This window comes from Clavelina lepadiformis, chromosome 4, assembly GCF_947623445.1.
Source record: "Clavelina lepadiformis chromosome 4, kaClaLepa1.1, whole genome shotgun sequence".
Classification (NCBI taxonomy): domain Eukaryota; kingdom Metazoa; phylum Chordata; class Ascidiacea; order Aplousobranchia; family Clavelinidae; genus Clavelina; species Clavelina lepadiformis.
In genome coordinates this window covers 20889348-20908813 of record NC_135243.1, presented here as the reverse complement: position 1 = coordinate 20908813, position 19466 = coordinate 20889348, and the positions used below count along the sequence as shown (strand labels likewise).

Here is a 19466-nt window from a genome sequence, read left to right as displayed (position 1 = left end):
ATATTAATGTACTCTGCGGCATTTTTGCCCAAAGCAATTTTTTAATGTTCATTTATTCTTTATCCTTTTCAAATTGCAACACAAGCGCCACTGCCACAAGTCTTTCGGTCATAAATGAAACTTAGTGGGCAGCAGAGATGATTTAAATAAACAGATTGTCAGACAGTAGCTGATCTATTTGGCGCTCATAGGATTACAAAGTATATATAAATGTTAATCAATGTTTGTGTTCCAAAGCAGAAACTAGAAAACTTTACGGTAATGTGTTGCTCATCTCTACGCCAAAATAATAATAAAAACAAAGCAGCCGAAAACAGCTTTGTCAACACATGTTACGCCAACTTTTCGTAAAACTCACTGCACATGCATTTCTAATTGCATTTGGGCTATTAGAAATTTCTTCAATCTTTTGCAATTATAAGATATTGTACTTGTAGTAATTTTTCCAAACGGTCAGCCTATCATCTTGTAATCGAGTTAAGATTCTTGTTTGCGAAAAACTAAAGAACCGATGATGACGTCATAATTAACCGTTCGAGACATCATAAAACAGGTTTTAAGTGCAAGCAACCAAGTTCCTGGTTTATGCGACCAAAGAAGAAGGTTTAGTTTAGGCCATGGTACTAGGTCAATCTATGTTTAAGTTTAACGCATACGTATCTTAGAAATTGGCGGTTAAAATCCATTCATATGCAAAGAATTTTTTTAAACAAGGTTACTAGCAATATATTAGCTTACACTGGCAAAAATGACTGTACGATACCCTACACTTCTTTCTTGAATTAAAAGACAGTTTTGAAATGGGTGACGGTTATTTGTGTTTTCTCTACTGCTCTATGACAGTAACCTACGGCCACCTTGCGATGAGTTAATAGTTAATTACCTAAAGAATTGGCTAATAGTTGACTCTACGGAGTCCTCAATACAAAGTGCTGGGCATTATGGTTCTGCGTGTTAGCCAGGAGGCTGGTAGGTGGAAGGCTCTAAAACGGAAGGTTTACTAACTGATGTTAATATCGCACAAGAATAATTAACCGCTCACAAAACTTTGCGTTATTCAACAAAGAAGCAAATAAAAGTGGCAATCCACTATAAACAACCTTGGAAATTACAACAAATTGAAATTACTTTAAATCAGCCACAACATCCATGACCTCCTGCATTACTTAAGTCAAAAGAAGCAAACGAATAGCAGCTGTTGTACACAGTCGGGAATGTCAGTAAGCTCACTGTCCGCATCATGAACAGGAATTATATCAAAAGGTATCTGCGACCATAAAAATCAGCACGATTTCATTGTGATTCATAGCGTTGGTATTTCCAGAACAAAAATATACTTGCGCGTTGCATAAATAGATTTGCCAGAAAAATATTCAACTTGGGTCATGGTATATGAAGTAACTTCAGCTACTGCACTCAAAAAATTAATTTTTTTCGATGAAGGTAGCACTCAATTTCACAAATAATGGAATCACAACATTGATACTGCACTCAACCGCGGCGAATTACAAATATAGCATGACAGATACAATCTCGCATTTAAACTTTATAACTATTCTTAACGGCAAAAAATCACTGTTTTAAATGCAACAACGTTAAAAAGCCATATTTTAAAACCAAATTTTAAAAAGAAACTCAATGTCTGCAAACCTGTTTTCGGATGATGACTGGGATGATATGGGAAGTCTAAACTTAGGACAATGGTTGTTGGCTATCTAAGCAAAGGGGCTTGTACATTTAGCACAGTGATCGCACTATAGTTTATTCTACCTCTAACCGTGCGTTTTCATTATGTTTTAGATGGGTTAGGAACTTAGGAATGACGTTTCGTTCTCAATTTCCACTGATTTCAGTCATGCACTGCCTGTTATACTACAGCAAGTGCGTGGTGGAACAATTTTATTTTGCTTTCTCCAACTGTCGTCCATTTGTCAACAGCAGGATCATAGCAATCGATTGCAGTAGCAACCTCGATATTTTCGTCAACCCTGCAAAAAAACACAAGTTGTTTTCAAGAACCTTTGATAAAAAGTTCACGTATTTGCAAGTACATTTTGTTGGTGTACCGACACTTAATCACGCGACATTTAATCACGCGACACTTAATCACCGACACATAATCACTTGGACAGTTAATCACGCCACATTTAATCACGCGACCCAAAATTGATTAGTGATTAAGTGTTAGTGTGATTAGTTATTAAGTTATTATTAGTTATTAAGTTAGTTTAATTAGTGATTAAGTGTCGCGTGATTAAGTGTCACCAAACCCATTTTGCTGTAATATAAAAGCACTATGGTAAAGCAATACAACAAAAAAATTTCTGCGAAGTGCTTATCCTTATTCCTGAATTTCAGAAGTATGATTTTACGTTTAACAAAGCTAAGAATAACAGTATCATTTAGTACTGGGGTTAACACTAGATCGATTGCTTTATGTTGGAAATTGCGCTGAACATCATGGGATAGCGTGTTTTAAAACTTACCCTCCAACAACATAAATCTTGCCGTGAAGGACATTGGCTGTATGTGCGCTTCGTGCCGTTAGCATGGGACAGACGTTGCTCCATTTGCCAATGTCAACGTCATATTTTTCCACGCGTTTGAGATTGGTTTCTCTATCAGACCCACTGCATCCACCTGTTCGAGAGCATACGGGTAAATTTATTGAACAGAAAACATCATCATTTGATATTTTAAAGCGCTGTTTCTTACAAGATATTTTTATATTTTGCTTACTAAAAGTGTGGTGTTAATAATATTATAGTTAATTAGTATAACGAAAATTTTAGTCTTGTTGCAACGCATTCGTAAGTAGGCTACGTGGTCAAACGTATATGCTTAATGCAGTCAAGCTTACCTATGGCGTATATGTATCTATCTTCCATTACTACAGCGGCCAGCCATCGTCTTGGCGTGTCCATGGGGCTCACTACATCCCAAGTCATTTTATTTGGTCTGAGTCTTTCAACTGAATTGAGATAAGTTCCGTCATTGCAGCCTCCTATTGCGTACAAGTCTCCTATACGTTTAAAGGCATGATGGTATTGTTTAATATACAGTGTGATTAATTTTGCGAGCTAAAACAGTAGGCTATAGTCGTAATACTAATCCCGAATACGCTTTAGTTGCTTATTTGCTTGAAAACAAGACTTGGTTTAAAAGTAAGTCACAAAAAAGTTATCATAAACTCTGGAGGTAGATTAAGATATAACGTTAACAGGAGCGCAAAATTTCATTTTTGCTTACAGGCTTTAAAGTGACATTAGCGAATAAAGTAAGGGAACATCAAATCTAGTTTGTAGTTTAATTTCATTCCGTTTAGTTTACATTAACCGGACAAAAACTTTGCACAGAATATTTCCTGCAATATAATTTTATATCTAAATGCAAGGGCAGTCTATATGCATTTTATTTACTTTTTCGAGGGTTAGATTTAGAAGCTCAAGGAAAACATTATGCTAGTTGGTAAAATATTTAAATTGATACTGATACTAAACTGGGTGTTGCAGTTTGAAGTAACTATTTGGTACTAACCAGCTGGTGTACTCTGACTCAATCGAAGTTTTGAGCTAAGCAGTTTGTAGATAGCGAGTATGTGCGCACATTAGACTGATAAACAAACCTCTGCATGTTACAAGTGCGTGGCCATTGCGACGTTCCTCCATAGGCTTGATTTCATCCCATTTATTAAATGCAAGGGAATAGCATTCGCCTGAAGATAAACTGTTTCCAAAGCCATCCAAGCCACCAACAGTAAAAATGGTGCCTAAAAACCGGCCATTTTTAAAAACACACCGTAAAGCCAGAAATCTTCGATGATGTTTATCCATGTAGAATTTTAGCTCACCGCTTACCGTACAAAACGGCAGTCGCAGTCATTAGACGCTGATCTTTCATTGGGGAGGCTTCATGCCATTTTAGCTCCGACTTACTAAAATCCATAAAAAGAACCTCGTTGTTGGCAGCAGCAATATCTTCGTCTTCTTTACTTCCGCCAATTACAAACAGCCGCGGATGTACGTATACGGCGGACGCAGCGTATTTTCCGTCCGGTAAACTCTGCCCAAGTTGACAACAACATACAAGACAAAAGCGGTTGTGAAAATAAGTACAAAACTAGGTTAGACAGAAAACAAATTAGGCGTGTGGCATCACAGGAGTAGTTCAAAAATTCCTAAACATCGTGTAAAGCATAATTTTACCGGATATTTTGCGTTTCCTCCTGAAAAATCATTGAAAACTTCCCTCACTTCTTTCATGGTTCTACTACCGCCAATCGCAATAATCTTACCTTCGCAACCTGTGAATTGACATTTCAAGAAAAATTTTAGCAGTCAAAAACACACAGTAAAACAGACATTAGAAAGCGGAATACGTGTTACACAGTTCGAAAATGATACATTTTCATTGCATTTGCACGTACCAAGATTTCTGCCCCGTTTTGATTTCTCTACTAACGTTTTGCTCAGAAGTTTGACACATTCGAAATGTTCTTGCACCAGCTCCTGCAAAACACATCAAACTAATTGGAAACAAATTCAAGTCAAATCGACAAGTCACAAGTCAAGTCAAGTCAGGATGACAGTTTCTTCCTTTGACATTTACTAGCCCTTACCTCACAAGATACTACGTCTTCCAAAAAGTCACGTGGCATCTTATTCAGCTCCAATGAACAAAAAAGAGTTGAAAAATGTTCACGTCTATTTGAATAATCTTCTCTGATCCACGAGGTAAATGCTTTGAAGGTAGTCATTTGGGACGCCTGCAGTCATAAACGTCATTATTAAGTAAGCTTGCAACTATATCATATACTGTATATAAAAACAAATTATTTTTTATACTTTTTATGTTAATTAGTTGCAAAGTAATTGTGTAACTCGAAACAGAGGTAAAATTGGAAAAGGTACCGGAAATAATAATCATTCACATTGGTGTGAAAAGATATCATATTCTTTTAAAATAAAAGTAGAAAAAGTAAAACTATATAGCCTACTATAGGCCTACTGCTGGTTGTTATATACCTTATATTCGTTAACAAACAAACACATTTTATCCATTTCAAGTTTCTTAAATTCATCAGATAGAATGATTTCTTCTAGATGCTCTTCAATGAAGTCAAAAGCTCTTTGTTTGACATCTTCACTTCTGTAGAGATCGGCGAGTGATAATAGAAACAGGGCAGTTTGGGAGTTTATGGAACATTCCAGAAACTCAAGACAACTCTCCCTGACATCTAAGTAATAGTTGTTTGAAGTGATACGCAATTTCAACGTGAACATATGAACATTACCAAACATAAATGAAAACATTTAGCTACAGAAAATCAACTGGAGGACGAAGTAGCTGTTGCACTGACTGTTATCTGAGAAAAAATGATATTCAACTATACAGTATTGTATGTTAAATGACCGCAGTTTGAAACGTTTCTGTCCGACCTGGCACACCTAGCATGTCCGAGGCCGACAACAAGTTACAGACGTTTTCTTTCTTGATGACAATTCTTCCCGTGTAGATAAACTCTATTAGAAGTTCCATTGACTCTTTGGTTATTCCGTTTAAAACGATATCATCTTGATACTTTTCGCGCATCTGCTCAAAGCTTTAGTTTATCTCGTTTATGTTCACTTTCCTATATTAAACCAAGAGTTTGCAACAAAACATTTGCTTGAAACTCAGCAATGCCGATCTAACGTTATAGTAACATGTCGTCATAAAAACGATCATTAACGGTAACTAAGCGCTAACAATAAAAAATTAACGACAACTGAATAATTGGAATTTCGCAATTTATTCACTGAACATAAAATGTGATGCAAATCACGAAAAACAGGACAACAACGTTACCTCAGTGGTAAACATCCTGTCAAAGTATTGACAATAACATGAAAGTACCATTCTGTTGGCGCGGATTGTTTGATCTTCAACGATTAACGACACATCGCTAAATCGACCGTTCTGTCTGTTTCTGGAAAATGTGACAAGAAATTTGAGAAACACTTTTAAGAAATGCAAACTGAGTGTTTGAAATTGTACAAAAGTAATAAATTTGTCACAGAATTAGCCTTGGTCCGGCAATTGTATGTAAATCAGCAGCAGTTTTAGCATTATTATATAAATTTTAACACCACTAGTCCACTACATTTTACAAATGGATACAAAGATCATGGTTGGCTAATAATAATATATAAGCCTACGTTATTGGGAGACAGTAGCAAGTACCTAAATTAAGCTTACTCGTTAGCATAATCCAACAACTCCGTTGTTTTGCTTCTCATGCACAACATTCCTTCCGTTTCCACTTTTTCGTGGAAATTCTGTAAGCTTTCGGCAGACACCATGGCTGCAAAACCAACACTTAGTCACCAAATCTATCAACCAATCTAGGTTAACGACTAAGCGGAACGAGTCTTTGCGGTCTACAGTTTCTTCACGAGTGTATGGTATCGTTTCAAATATGGTTCCAATCGTCATTAAAGCACAAGAGAACACATGCTGAGGAGCAAGTTGCCAAATGGACAAAAAAATGTAGTTCCAAATACCTTTTGCTATATAGGCGACGCTTCAAAAGGCTATTTGTAACTGTTTGCAATATGTCGGTGAGGACCCAGAGCTTTCCTTTTGTTTTTTAATGAAAATGGCGATAAAGGACACAGTATTCCGTGCAAGCAAACTATCTAATAAATAACCTATATACTGTATGCAGTGAAACCTACAAACATATTTGAAGTTTATCTAACGCGGTGCCTAAACCGACCAGTAACACCCGAACTTCTAATCGAAGCCACACCAAACGCAAAATCAAAACTTCGACTGCTCATTCCTAATTTAACAAACACATTTACTTCTCATAAATCTAATCTAACCCTTTCTGATGCGTAGCCTGTAAGTACCTAACACCGGATAGAATAGTTCTATTTCTTTTGTTTACGCGTCATAGGCGGAACCGAAAGTAACAATCGGACCAAAGTTTACTCAGTAAGGATTGGCAACGTAATGACGTCAACATCAAAAATTTGCCGATAACTTAATAACTAATACATAAAATAAACATATACTTGGTATACAGTTTTTTGAATGTATTTTTACTGACAAAAAAGCATCGAAATAAATTTTGTTTAGCCCCTAGAAAGAGGTCACTTGTGAACACTGGTCACGGTTGAATGGTTTGTAGTACAAATACTGTTTCACTTTAAATTGAGTGTCATTACTAGGGCAAGTTTTTGTTGCACTAAAAACGTGAGAAAGTTGCATTTATTTTTAACAAAAGTTGCAGTAAAAAGTTGCATTTATTTTTAACAAAAGTTGCAGTAAAAAGTTGCATTTATTTTAGACCGCCGAAAATTCATTTTTTGCCGGTACGCAGCAAGAAAATAACGCTCAACAATAACTCAAATAACTGAACAATAACTCAAATTTAAACGATAGTGAATTAATCAAGCGATCTATTTACATATAGTGCCAAATATTTCCACACATTGTCTGGGGAGAAATGGCGATCGTTTGCCAACAGTTTGCGTAGCATGCTAAAACTTCGTTCCACAGAGCATGAAGTTGCTTGGCAATTTAACAATTTGGTATAGAGTTCTGGACTGATGTTTGGTCGGGTCATTTCCACAATTGCTTTTAGATCACTGTTCAGTTCAAATCGATGATCCAAATACAATTTTATTCCAGATATATTATATTATATTTACGTTTTGCGCAATACTTGATAAAAGTTGCAGTAAAAAGTTGCATGAAAAAATGAAAAAAGTTGCAATATAAAATTCCTACAAACAGCTTAAAACATCATTCTACGTAAATTGTGAGTATTTAGGAAGCTGCCGGAAGCTGTAAAAAAAAGTTGCAAAAGTTGCAAAAACTTGCCCTAGTCATTACTCATTAGGTTTGATTTTGAGTTTTAGACTGTAGTTGGGTTTCGCAATATGCACTTTGGCAAAATACAGAAAAATATTGTAGAGTTTAAGCTTAAATAAAACTTAGTACTTTATTTTTTACGGGAGCAAATCTGTTAGCCTAGGCGCGACCGTTATCAGCCAAACAACTTTAAACACCGTTCACATATCCTCTTGCACTTTCTTCAGGCTACCGGTAGCATTTCTGCATTTGTTTTTTGGTTCCAGAGTTTTTGGAATTGATTAAAAACATATAAATAACCTACTCTTTTAGTTACAACTTTATAGGCGTAGTATTAGTTTTGTATTACCTGTAGCAATAACAATTGCTTGCAATGACATTTGGTCAAACTGTTGCATACTAGGTTGTACCTACAACCGGCGTTGGAAAAACAGAAGATCTTGTTTTACAACCTTGCCAAAACTGATATAGAGAAATGTATAGAGATGCATTAACACAATTCATTTTGTCAATACAGGATGGCAGTACAAAGTGAGATGACAGAAATGAATTGTTGCACAAAAAGGTAAGGTGAAAAGGTGCTGTTACCATGAAATACTGTTATATACAAATATATTATTATTATATCTATATGTTATATGTAAAAAGATATATGTATTTTATGATTTCTTACCATTCAAACCAGATTAACTTTTAAAAATCAGTTTTATCTAAAAAATTTCACTATTGGTGAAATAGTCTGTAATTTAAAATAGCTTTGGGGATTAGCAGCTCAGCCTAGTAATTTTGTTTGGTTAGTGGCCCGGGCACTTGTTAAATTTTTACTGCATGGCCCACAGTGAAAAAAGTTTCCACACCCCTGGTCTAGACCAGTGATTCCCAACCGTCGGTCAGCAAAGTATCTCACTTTCTGCCAAGCTAGTTTTAATATGGAATCATACGCATTGCCAAGTTATTACTCCCTGTAAAAGTCATTTTACGCTTGGTCGATTCACAGCAGTACAACTGGCGTATCTCACCTTCGTTGATACTGCAAAATTATTTTATAATGAAGGCTAACTTCGATGACTTAGAATGTCTTAGATTTTGTGCTGTTTATGATTGTTTTGTCATAAACTGGGTCTAACTTTCAAAAAGTTTTGTAATACAAATTTCCCACTAACATTGATTTTGTATGTAAACAGATTGACATTTTGTTGTTGAGTTGATTGCCGTTTTGCTCTAATTTATCGTCTTAAATACATAGCTTATTGCCAAAATCTTGCTTTAGGTTACGCAACGACAGCTTTGGTTAACAAAAAGATTAGAAATATCTGTTCTGTTCACTACTATCTTATGTTGCCGGTCCGTGTACATTTTTTTAAAAATCTTTACTGGTCCCCCGGTGTAGAAAGGTTGGGAAACACTGGTCTAGACTATATACAGATATACTGCACCAGTAAATTAAAAACAATTGAGTCACTATTTGAGTTTTTTAAATTCTAGGTTTTCACGCTCATACCTGCGTGCAGTACAGTTTGTTGTGAGCAAATGTATTTGTTTAAACTTTAGATGTAGAATACCCAGTCTTGTGAGGCTACCACATGTCTTTGCACCTAACCAATTTGTGCCATACGTATTATGTAAAATATTTCACTGGTTGATTTGTTGTGCATTGATGTGGCTAACTACTCACCACATAAGCTTGTTTAGTCAGACACCAGACATGAGATAGATTGACGATGGCATCTTTGTGATGATATTTTAACATTTTTTCCTGAAATAAAGATTAATCTATATTTTGGATGCCTGGATAGTAAGCGACTGATCGAATTGTTTATTACAAGTTCATCTTTTGATCAACTGTATCCTTTCAACAAAATATCACATGCATATCCTTCGTTTCAATGAAGGCCTAGGCTATAAGGCCACTTTTTTGTTTATGTGTTTTAACGATTCGTATGGTAACTTCCACTCTGCACAGTTAATGCCCAAAAACAAACAATACAATTATAATAAACAGTTCAAGCATGACGGATCTTAACCAATCACGGTAGTGTTCAGTCCATCTTATAGTAGTCTATGGTTTCACCAAATGAATATTTTGTCACTATTTTAGTTCCATTTAAGGTTATTTAACTTTTTAATGGTAGTGCACTTTATCTTTTCACAAAAATAAATAAAGTAAAAGAAACAATATAAATTGCCTTCTAATCGTCCTGCATTACCATTGAGGCACGATTCATTGGAAAAAGAAAAATCTTTTCTGAAATTGTCATCATCACTTAAAGGTAGATTATGCTTGTGTTTGAAAACCTGGGCAAAGTCCATGTTTTCAAATATCATCAGTCATAATTTCAATGAATTGTTACACACCTTATTCTGCATATATATGATACCTCATTACACAAACAATCGCTTAATGGTTACAGTTTAGAACCTGTTGTTGCTACAAGTTATATATTTTGTTTCGGATCGATGGTCTTATTCGAAACGTGGAGACATAATTATTATTACTTGAGTGTTTCTCCTCAAATCAGGTGATATTTACATGTGCAATGAAACTTATGCTTAACCACAAAGTGAAGGTGTTTGTTTTCAGTTAATTGTATGTAATAACGCCACAAAAATGTTTGGTGCAATATGATTGGTTATTTTATGATGTTTCCATTGCAGCGTATCATTACGAGAAGATGCCAAAATTGACTACATTGCGCTCAGTGGATGGAGGGTGAATTCCAGTAAAAGTGCAAATTGTGATCTCAAGTTTTTGACTCTGTCGGTCTTTTTAGGTAGGCCAAATCTTTTTGAGAACAGTTTATATTTCAGTTCAAAAGTTTTGGAGAAATTTTGAAGAATTTTCTTCAATGCCAGCTTTTTTGCTGTAATCTTCCACCAATATTTTGTAGATAACTTGGAGAAGTGTAAATTTTGTGCTGGAGTATCTGTTCCAATGGAAATTGTGAAAATACAGCGCAGCATCAATTGCTATCCTGCCATTATTCGTTCTTCCAAGTGTAAATGTATTGGTACTGAGCCTTTTTCCATGGTTGCTGTGAATTGACCATCTGGTCGTCCCTGACAAAACATCTGCAGCGACAACAAAAAATACTTTGTAAGTTTTGAACCATTAAAACTCATACCTCAAGCAGACTCTCTTCACCAAATTTTTTAGCTGCTTTGCGCATAGCATAGCCACCAATGTACTCTTGAATCTTCGACTTAACAACGACAGTGGCAAATGTAACACAAATCAGTAGATGTTAAGTCCAGAAACATAAAGCTAAATTGCTCAAATTTACTGTAATAAGTGACTTTGTTTATGCTCTAAACCAGGGGTGTGCAACCTTTTGTACAAGAGGGCCAGATCCCAACAACTGGTTGAAACCGCGGGCCACACCTTTAATTAACATACACGTAGTTAAAAGCACAAAATCAATAACAGTTTCTTTCGTTATTGGTCTTGTGACTTTATTAGGGGTTATCTCCTTGCAGAAATATAAGTTAAGACGCAGGAATTTCTAAAGAAAACTGCAATTTAAATTAAGCGTCTACATTTTCCTTGAAATGCTAACTGCTCAGCAATTGACATCTTTGTGAATTGCGTTCTTGCTTTGCACAAGCTAGCCGTTAGGCCCTAATCGTCTGTCTGTGACGCAACAATACCCTAACGGTTAGGGTATTGTTGCGTCACACACATTCAGCCAAGGTTTGATTCAGCACTGCAAGGGGATTGGAATTGATTGCACATAGCAGACTAAACTAAAACTCGTTTCGCGGGCCGCACACCGTTCAAAATTGTCACTTCTTCACGGGCTGCATATTTTTCCTTTGCGGGCCGCATTTGGCCCGCGGGCCGCGGGTTGCACACCCCTGCTCTAAACAGTCTAAACAATTACCAAACATAAATTCAATACTGCAAATTTGTGTTTTACTACTTGCGCCATGTTTCACCAAAGAAAAAATCAGAAAACATAAGTATAATATATCTAACCTGCTTGTCTGGGATTAAATCCAGATACAGTTTTGAACGTTTCGGTTGACTCAACTATGCAGTCAAATATTGTAATGAAAAGCAATGCTGCTTCCTCTTGCTTCAGTTCTAGGTGTCGGGATTAAATGAAGAGTATATCCTGTAGAATTTGTTGAGATCACGCTGATTGTAACATCCAAGTGCTAATTCCTTAATAAAAATAATCACAGAACTTTTCTTTCATATTTTGTACTTAAATATTAGTAATGCTTCCAGGTGTCTTTTTGGTTTTATGGCTTTTTTATTGCTGTTCTTTAAAACTTACGAAGTTAGTCCAGTTTGGACATTGTAGCGTTTCTTCCAGTTGTAAAAAAAATTTTGTAACATCCTCCCACATGGCTGGCATAATGATGTATATTTTACGGTTATACACCTAAAATTACAAATACCGAATCAATTACATTGTCATCACCAGATCACACTAAACTAGTAGAAGTAAAATCTTCATGATATTTGCTATGACAGGGCACAGTAGTATTTTGGGTCATCAAACTGCAATTTCTCCACAACAAAACACCACAAAATAAACTAGTGAAAATGCACAATTCTATAGATAACTTGATAAGCAATACCCATAAAGTTATGTTATTTCAGTCTTTATACACTACATTATTAAGAACATAGGCTACTGTTGTACCATTGGCGATAAATGGGTTGACAAGATCAAACACACAAAATTGCAAATGATAACCCAGCGTAACCTATATAATTGTACGTACGCTCTACGACACGGTTCACATGTCTGTCTGTTCATCTCTATACCATTTTGTACAAGAAAGCACTCAACAGAAACCTTTGCAATTTAGCACAAACTAGTTGAGATGCTGACAAAGCAAAACGTGTTGCAAGCCAGTCAAACTTGACAAGTTTTTAAGATTTCACCAGTTTCCAATCCTTACTTAGTAATCTTTCATCTGACCCAAGAGGCCAGGAAATTGTGCTGTGTTTGTTTGCAATTTCAAGATTTTATTTTTGGTGGAAGACATATTTACTTTACTTTTAGTTTTAATGCCAATTATTTTACTGAGTAAGGCTGCAGTTTGCCCTTGAATTTATTACGCTCTTGACATTTTCAAAATCTGTAAATGAACTGTGGGACATTTGATATGTCAAATGCAATTGTCTTGACTGCAATAGGTTAATATAATGTTGTTTGGCGTTTATCTACATGCGGATAATGAAATAAATATAAACATAACATTCTGGTGGTCTGGTACCCTCACTTCTTTTTTGCTCACATAGTTTTGTGAGCGTTGGGAACGTTTGCATAAATGCATTTGCAGTTTGAAGTGTAACGCTGGCATTTAAATTGTGGGCAATACCTCGCAAAAGTATTAATGCACTTACTGCTGACAATGTGTCAGCGTAAAATACGAGGTGAGCTTCTTCTTCTTTTCCACAATAGCTCTTGTTCAACTTATTATTATGATGCATCAGTGTCATAATAATAACAACGACAGCGTCATTCTGCAAACCTAACTCCTGTTGTGCATTCCATGTTGCCTTATACAGGGTGATTGCATCTAGCGCAAAACTAAAGTTAAAAAGCAACCACAGTTGATTTACCTGGTAAAATTCAAAATTGTTGTCTACGTAACAATTTTCCATTGCGATTTGGTGCAGGCAAATTTGAACAAATCATAATTTCGTTGGCAAAGTTTCTCGATTGTTGTTACAGCCGACAACCTGGTCTAAGATTGAAAAAAGATACACCATTAAGTACAATGGATCACTGTATCAACTTCTAGGTGTTTCCTGTTAGCATGGCAAATTTTTGATTAGGTAAATATAAAACAGGCAAGTTAGATTGATGTTGAAACTTTTTACCTGCTCAGTATTTGTCGTGTCAGCAAACTTTTCACCGTCATCACAATTACTCAACACACAAATGAGCAGAAAACTGATCAAAGTTAATGTCCAATCCGTCAAAAGCAGGGATCCCATGACTTCAATAAAATGTTTGTTTCTGTCAATGCACATATATCATATATATATATATATATAGTAGATATCTGGTCCTATAATATAAACACGTAGAATGGTAAAAGATTTAAAAGCAAGTCACACCAAAGTATTAACATTAGAAATTTGGCATACAAAAAGTGTCGCAGAAGCGCAACTAGTGAAACTCGTCAAATGGCACGAATCCAAAATCATGTTGCACACAGGAAGCATGGGTAAGGAAATGTTCACAAATGGATTATAATAGCAATTAATACCGCATACTTGTAATGGAATGTGAAACAGAAAATTGTCTAACAAAGCATACTAAAATGTCACTGAATGTGAAGAAAAAAAAACATACTTTTACGAGTATGAAAATTTTGACAAAGTATATAGCTAGAATGAAATATAAATTCAATTAGGCCTACAAAACACTAACCCAAACGTCAATTAATTAAAATATTTTTGGTTTTGTAAAAAAGCTTGCAATGGATGGCTGGTTTTTCACGGATTTTAATGACTTTTTTGGTTTTCGCAACCCACTGGCTTTAGCGCCACCAAAGTACTTTGACAAATTTAGTTTGTCAGGTTTGTGGAATTTTGCCTTCATATTTACTCCTGTGCTGGATTTTTGTGGAAGAGTGATGTATTCACTTTCATTCTCTTCATTATCAGAAATAGTCAACAAAACTCGGTTTTCTTTCTCCGGAGTTTCTATTTGGCGTTTCTTGCCTAGTATTTTATGCTCGACCAGATTTTCTGAGACTCTGCATCTATTGGAGTCTTCTACTATACTCAAAGGTTTCCGAGTTTGAGAAAACAATTCATTTTCCTCATCAAGGATTGGAATACGCTCATCACAACATGGATCAAATGCCTTAATATGTTCTTCCTGAACTGAAGAGTCATTATTCTCAAGCTCCAGTGAAGAGCTGCACCCATTCGCATCTTCATTTCTCTTATCCTCAATTTCATCGTTTCTAGTGTCCTCATCTAACGAAAGAATGTTTTCATTTAAAAAATCTTTTTCGAAAAGTAGTTTGCTCTGATGGGATTCGTTGATTTCTAAACCTGTTGGAACATCTGTAAAATGTCTATTTAATGTTTTCCCTTTTTTCTTTCTCCGTTTTAATCTTTGCAGATCTTCTGCACTATTATTCGCCAAGTTTTTGCGTTTTGTAGCAGAATTTGTTTCCTTTGCAAACATATTCTTCCTTTTTAAAGATGGGGACAAATATTCTTCTTGTGGCTTTACGACAGCATCTCCCAGCTCATTAAGTATATCATCTAAAATACCATCTTTGGTTTTATGGAGAGAGCTGGAAGCGACAGTTGGACTAGATTCAGTAAAAAAGCTTGATTCTTTGTCAAGATTTGCATCAGCAGCAGCAAAGTACCTACTTTTTACAATTTGTGTCATTTTTTCCGTTTTCCATTTCACATTTGCAGGAACATAAGATTGCACTATGTCTGATATTGAATGACTGGTGACCGTAACATGATCCACTTTACTCGGCTTTGTTGATGTTTCTGTGTCTTGCATGTCAGCAGAACCATTTATAACTGCCTCTAGAACGTCTTCAGCAGTCAAGGCTTTATTCTCCTGCTGGTTTGAGTTTGATGCAGATTTCAGATTGACTTTGGCCGCCTTTGGATGATCTCCTCTTCTTGGCTGCTCAATGAAAGCACTGTTGTCAACAAACACAACATCATTCTTGTTTTTTCTTTGCTTGGTACTCCATATACTCTTATGGTGATCAGCTGGTTTTCGAGTTTTAACCCAAGTGTCAACATCAAAATATGCGATGGTAAGTTTTGTGTTAACATCAACATTACCCAGCGCAATTTGGAAGGCTTGTTCGTTCGATAATTCTGCTCCAGCATAAGGAAAGTCCTGCGCATCACGTCCAGGAGGATACTTGTTCAATGGTTTTATTTCTCGATCACTTGGATCAAATACGAGCTGATAAAGAAATGTTTTGTCTGCTCTTTCAAATTCTGGCCCATAGCTGGCATCCACCGGGGACAAACCTTTTATGTACTGATGTAATTTCCTTGCAACTTGATAGCTATCCTTACTTTTGGAGAGTTTTAATGCCTTGCATGCTTTAACAAGCCCAACGCCTTTAACACTTGGAAGATAATCGCAACCGGAGAGGATGCACATCTGTCGAAAAAGGTCTGGAGTGAAGCCGACAAGGTTCTTCACTCTTCCCAGATTGGAAAGAGAGATTTCTTGAGCTCTCCCAGTCAAGTCCAACTTAAAAATCACAGTGTTACAACCGAAGCATAGCAAATCAGAATCTTCAGTTATGATGGCTCGTGCAATGCCGGACTTTGATAAAAACGCAAGCTGTGCATCCGCTTCGTATGGTGCGACGATGCAATCGACACCACGAGCTCGTGCTGCTTCCATAACTTCTAACGCCATTGCCGGTGTGACGCTGATGCATTTTGTAAAACAATCACGGGCAGCACCCAATTTTCCTTCTCTCAAAAACTGCTTACCCTTGTCAAGATTTTCTTTTCTTCTCTTGTGACGTTGCCTCTCTACCAGCTCCTTTGAGGGAAGTCTGCAACCATCAAACACCAACACTGGCTTAACATGAAATTTTTCCAACAAATCGATGTACTTGAGACAATATCTAACATACTGATCTGTGCGCTCTTTCTTTGCGAGTTTTTCGGCACATGCAAACGAGCCACGATGCAACCAGCAGTAAGTGTCCACTGCTACTACTTGTCCAGCATAGTTCTTGATATGAATTACGTCAGTAGCATCTTTCACAAAAGGGAGTAGGCCAGTTATTCCCATTACGCTTAGGGGAACTTTTTCATTTGGTGTTAGCCAGTCTGAGATGTGTCATTGACTTAAGCTACAATACACAAATTTTTCTTGCCGCTTGTTGTTTGATTACACAATTTACAGCAGTATCAAAACAAAATTAAATTTAATGTGACCAAACTGCAGTTCTAGGATGATACTATACAATACTGCAGAAACAAAAAATGAAATCAGATTTTTAGGTTTTTAAACAAAGATATGTTTCAGGGCATTGAAATCCAAGTAGTTTCCAAGATATCACAAATGACATTTCACACTAGAAGTGGTTTTATGTGTTTCGTAAATGACAAACTGTATAAAACCCTGATTTTCCAAGACATGGAAAAACAAAACACATATGCAGGCAATTTGGATATTCTATACAAGTGCACAAGGTTCACAAAGGGCACAAGTTCTATACAAGGTATTCTATACAACCAGATGACATCCCAATTTGAAAAGCTGGGGTCTAGTATACAAAGGCATCATGTGTTTGTGTACTTGCATACTAGACCGGGTAACTTACTCTCAAACATTCTTGATTTAGAATTTTAAAACTTCATAAAAATTTTTATTTTTATGAAAAGGGCAGTTAAAACACTCATACTTTTAAATTAATTTTTTTCTGGGTAGCCTACCACAATTCAACGAGTTTCACATATGCAGCAATGACAAATGCGTTCAAATAAATAAATTCTTTCAGTTGGCACAAAGCTTCATATGTTTAGTTGCTTTGTTCATAATTGCAATGCTTAACATAGAGTTAATGGACTATGGTGTATCACTGAAGTATAATCACTCCTGTCCTCTGCTATGAAGTATTATGATCTCATGCAAAATTTCTATATAATTATACACAGACTATGTGTAGAATAAAAAATCAGTCAGATAACAACATCATTGTCAGTCTAAACTTAAATAAGACAACAAATTACTTCAGCACATGGATTCTGCGTAATAATAGGTAACTTTATCATGTCCCATAGACCACCTGGAAAGCTAAACTGCAGAGTTTGCCATAGCCACACTCAATAGTGCTTTTCATGAGTTTCAGTGCAACACTTACCTAAGTAACTTAGCTTATTTTTAGATTAATTATAACTGTAGAGCGACAAGCGGGCTCAAAAAAGCGACCAGTTTTTCTTTCTCTATTCATTATAAATCGGCATGAGCTTTGATATGCTTCCTGTGTGCAGGTGCGACACTTTTCACTATGACTGAAACTTTAATCTTTTGTTTATCAGGCTATCAATTGCTCCTTACTTTAAACAGCTCACTTGTTTTGTTGTTATTTATAAATTATAATAAGACCTGACCATGAAATAATTCATTGTGCATGACGCGTTAGCGTTGCCATCAGATAGTGCATGAACCACAGTTTCCAAGTTTATATTAGCACCTGATGATCTGGAGTTGCAATTGCAAATTAAGAGTTTAGGATACAAGAGCATAACCACTGGATGCCTTTGTATACTTGACCACATCTACTTAAATTGTTACGTCATCTGGTTGTGCACTTGTATGCTAGACCCGAAATTAATTGCTTTATTAATAAAGAAAAATCTGAGGCAAACGCAGTTTTGGAAACACTGCTTCCTGCTAATGCTGAGTGCACTAAGCAGATTGAAAAAAAAGTCAAACAAACTTCCTTTTTTTACATTTATACAGTACACCATCGAGCAAAACAGTGCAAAAGTCCAAATCATAAGAAGCATGATAATTAATTAACGAACGGAAACATCTGTAAATGATCATACTTAGGAATTAGGGTAACTGATTCGAGCGCGAAAATGATCAAGATGTGAAAGGTGTTGCCAAATGATGGTTAAAGAAAGCAAAAAGTTTCTTTCAAAACGCCCAAAACTGTTGTAAATAAACAAATTTAGTTAAAGATGGGCATTTTAGTTACAATTTTTAACATTTTTTTACAGAAAACAAAAATAATTATATCTAAAAATTGTCAAAAAACACTAAGATTAAAAGCGAAATGTATTTTAATAGCAACATTGAAAGTTATTGAGATTTCTATTTCGCGCGAAAATTTTGAGGTATATTTCCGAGATTGTAAAATACTTCATATAATTTATTTTCAAAGGTAAGATGAACAAACTGAGATTTGCAGGTTGTCTTTCAAAATGTCAATATTGTGATAGGTTCGATTACTTAGTGTTGAAAGTTTTTGATGTTTTTAGATTTTAAGTAAGCTGTTTAAAAGACTTGGCTTTCGTCTTGAGTTCCCAAAACGAATGAATAAATGTGACGACTTGTGACGTCATCGAAATAGCTGCAGTGAGTAGGGACTCTTGCTTTGTTCTTCAGAAATCGGTATAACTTTCTTGAGAAAGTAGTTTCTTTTCCAGGCAACAGCATCATGTTATCGCATTAGCTAAGATCTTAGTAGATGAGAAACTTCAGATGTGAACCCAAAACAACGTGCATTTGTTGCTTTATGTTAAAGTAATACAAAACTACTACTCAGCGCTTGGCTACGGGTCGGTTTCGAGCGTGAATTGTCATACACCTAGAGGAGAATGACCAACGCAGTAGCATGTAAATATAACGAAAAAATGGAGATAAATTTTTATACTTGTACCGTGAGATGTTCCGCCTCAGCTTTTTTCTTTACCAATTTGTTATATTCATTGGAAATTCCCAAACACTTTGACCACTGTTAAAAGCAGACTGCAATTCGCTGATCATCACTAAACCTCATACAGTATCACATGCAACTGTATTTGTCTGATCAATTTTCGGCTATTTCTGTGGAGCACAAATACCACTCTTGTACACACCCCAGGATCTAGGTTGGAACCACCGCACCTAAAG

General features: G+C 35.9%; 3 protein-coding genes and 1 long non-coding RNA gene across 10 annotated transcripts; 1 reads left to right on the top strand and 3 right to left on the bottom strand.

Annotated features, from left to right (window-relative positions):
- Positions 1–1274: 1274 nt before the first annotated feature.
- LOC143451249 (kelch-like protein 36) lies at positions 1275–6711 on the bottom strand. 3 transcript variants are annotated; one of them, XM_076951684.1, is made up of 13 exons: positions 6543–6711; positions 6238–6343; positions 5848–5968; positions 5439–5592; positions 5025–5236; positions 4619–4765; positions 4427–4508; positions 4206–4303; positions 3858–4062; positions 3626–3769; positions 2861–3022; positions 2487–2640; positions 1277–1988 (listed from the first exon to the last, which is right to left on the bottom strand). In XM_076951684.1, the coding sequence occupies exons 2-13, from the start codon at positions 6339–6341 to the stop codon at positions 1868–1870; spliced, it is 1704 nt and encodes a 567-aa protein (XP_076807799.1). In that variant the 5' UTR covers positions 6342–6343; positions 6543–6711; the 3' UTR covers positions 1277–1867. The 3 variants fall into 3 exon arrangements, with proteins under 3 accessions (XP_076807801.1, XP_076807800.1, XP_076807799.1); XM_076951685.1 differs by lacking the exon at positions 6543–6711 and having other exon boundaries at positions 1276–1988; positions 5448–5592; positions 6238–6414; XM_076951686.1 differs by lacking the exons at positions 5848–5968; positions 6238–6343; positions 6543–6711 and adding an exon at positions 5294–5365 and having other exon boundaries at positions 1275–1988; positions 5448–5570.
- A 1166-nt stretch (positions 6712–7877) lies between these two features.
- Positions 7878–12044, top strand: LOC143451256 (uncharacterized). Of its 3 annotated transcripts, none has more exons than XM_076951698.1 (4): positions 7878–8425; positions 10314–10379; positions 10516–10631; positions 10749–12044. In XM_076951698.1, the coding sequence occupies exons 1-4, from the start codon at positions 8379–8381 to the stop codon at positions 10901–10903; spliced, it is 384 nt and encodes a 127-aa protein (XP_076807813.1). In that variant the 5' UTR covers positions 7878–8378; the 3' UTR covers positions 10904–12044. The 3 variants fall into 3 exon arrangements, with proteins under 3 accessions (XP_076807813.1, XP_076807815.1, XP_076807814.1); XM_076951699.1 differs by lacking the exon at positions 7878–8425 and adding an exon at positions 10013–10130; XM_076951700.1 differs by lacking the exon at positions 10314–10379.
- On the bottom strand, positions 10014–13838 carry LOC143451261 (uncharacterized). 3 transcript variants are annotated; one of them, XR_013114837.1, is made up of 5 exons: positions 13700–13838; positions 13439–13563; positions 12138–12245; positions 11834–12022; positions 10014–11054 (listed from the first exon to the last, which is right to left on the bottom strand). It is a non-coding gene; the product is annotated as an uncharacterized LOC143451261 (long non-coding RNA). The 3 variants fall into 3 exon arrangements; XR_013114839.1 differs by having other exon boundaries at positions 10014–10929; XR_013114838.1 differs by lacking the exon at positions 10014–11054 and having other exon boundaries at positions 11749–12022.
- A 52-nt stretch (positions 13839–13890) lies between these two features.
- Positions 13891–17535, bottom strand: LOC143451248 (uncharacterized). The gene has a single exon (XM_076951683.1). The coding sequence runs from the start codon at positions 16629–16631 to the stop codon at positions 14271–14273; it is 2361 nt and encodes a 786-aa protein (XP_076807798.1). The 5' UTR covers positions 16632–17535; the 3' UTR covers positions 13891–14270.
- Between the last annotated feature and the right edge of the window lie 1931 nt (positions 17536–19466).

Bases quoted from the DNA above. Each gene is read 5' to 3' on its own strand.
- LOC143451248 (XM_076951683.1), bottom strand. From the start codon at position 16,631: ATGGGAATAACTGGCCTACTCCCTTTTGTGAAAGATGCTACTGACGTA.
- LOC143451249 (XM_076951684.1), bottom strand. From the start codon at position 6,341: ATGGTGTCTGCCGAAAGCTTACAGAATTTCCACGAAAAAGTGGAAACG. The intron at 4,766-5,024 runs GTATATAACAAC...TTATGACTGCAG, and splicing joins TGTTTGTTAACGAATATAAG to GCGTCCCAAATGACTACCTT. The intron at 4,509-4,618 runs GTAAGGGCTAGT...TGTGTTTTGCAG, and splicing joins AAGACGTAGTATCTTGTGAG to GAGCTGGTGCAAGAACATTT.
- LOC143451256 (XM_076951698.1), top strand. From the start codon at position 8,379: ATGGCAGTACAAAGTGAGATGACAGAAATGAATTGTTGCACAAAAAG. The intron at 10,380-10,515 runs GTGATATTTACA...TTTCCATTGCAG, and splicing joins AGTGTTTCTCCTCAAATCAG to CGTATCATTACGAGAAGATG. The intron at 10,632-10,748 runs GTAGGCCAAATC...AATATTTTGTAG, and splicing joins GACTCTGTCGGTCTTTTTAG to ATAACTTGGAGAAGTGTAAA.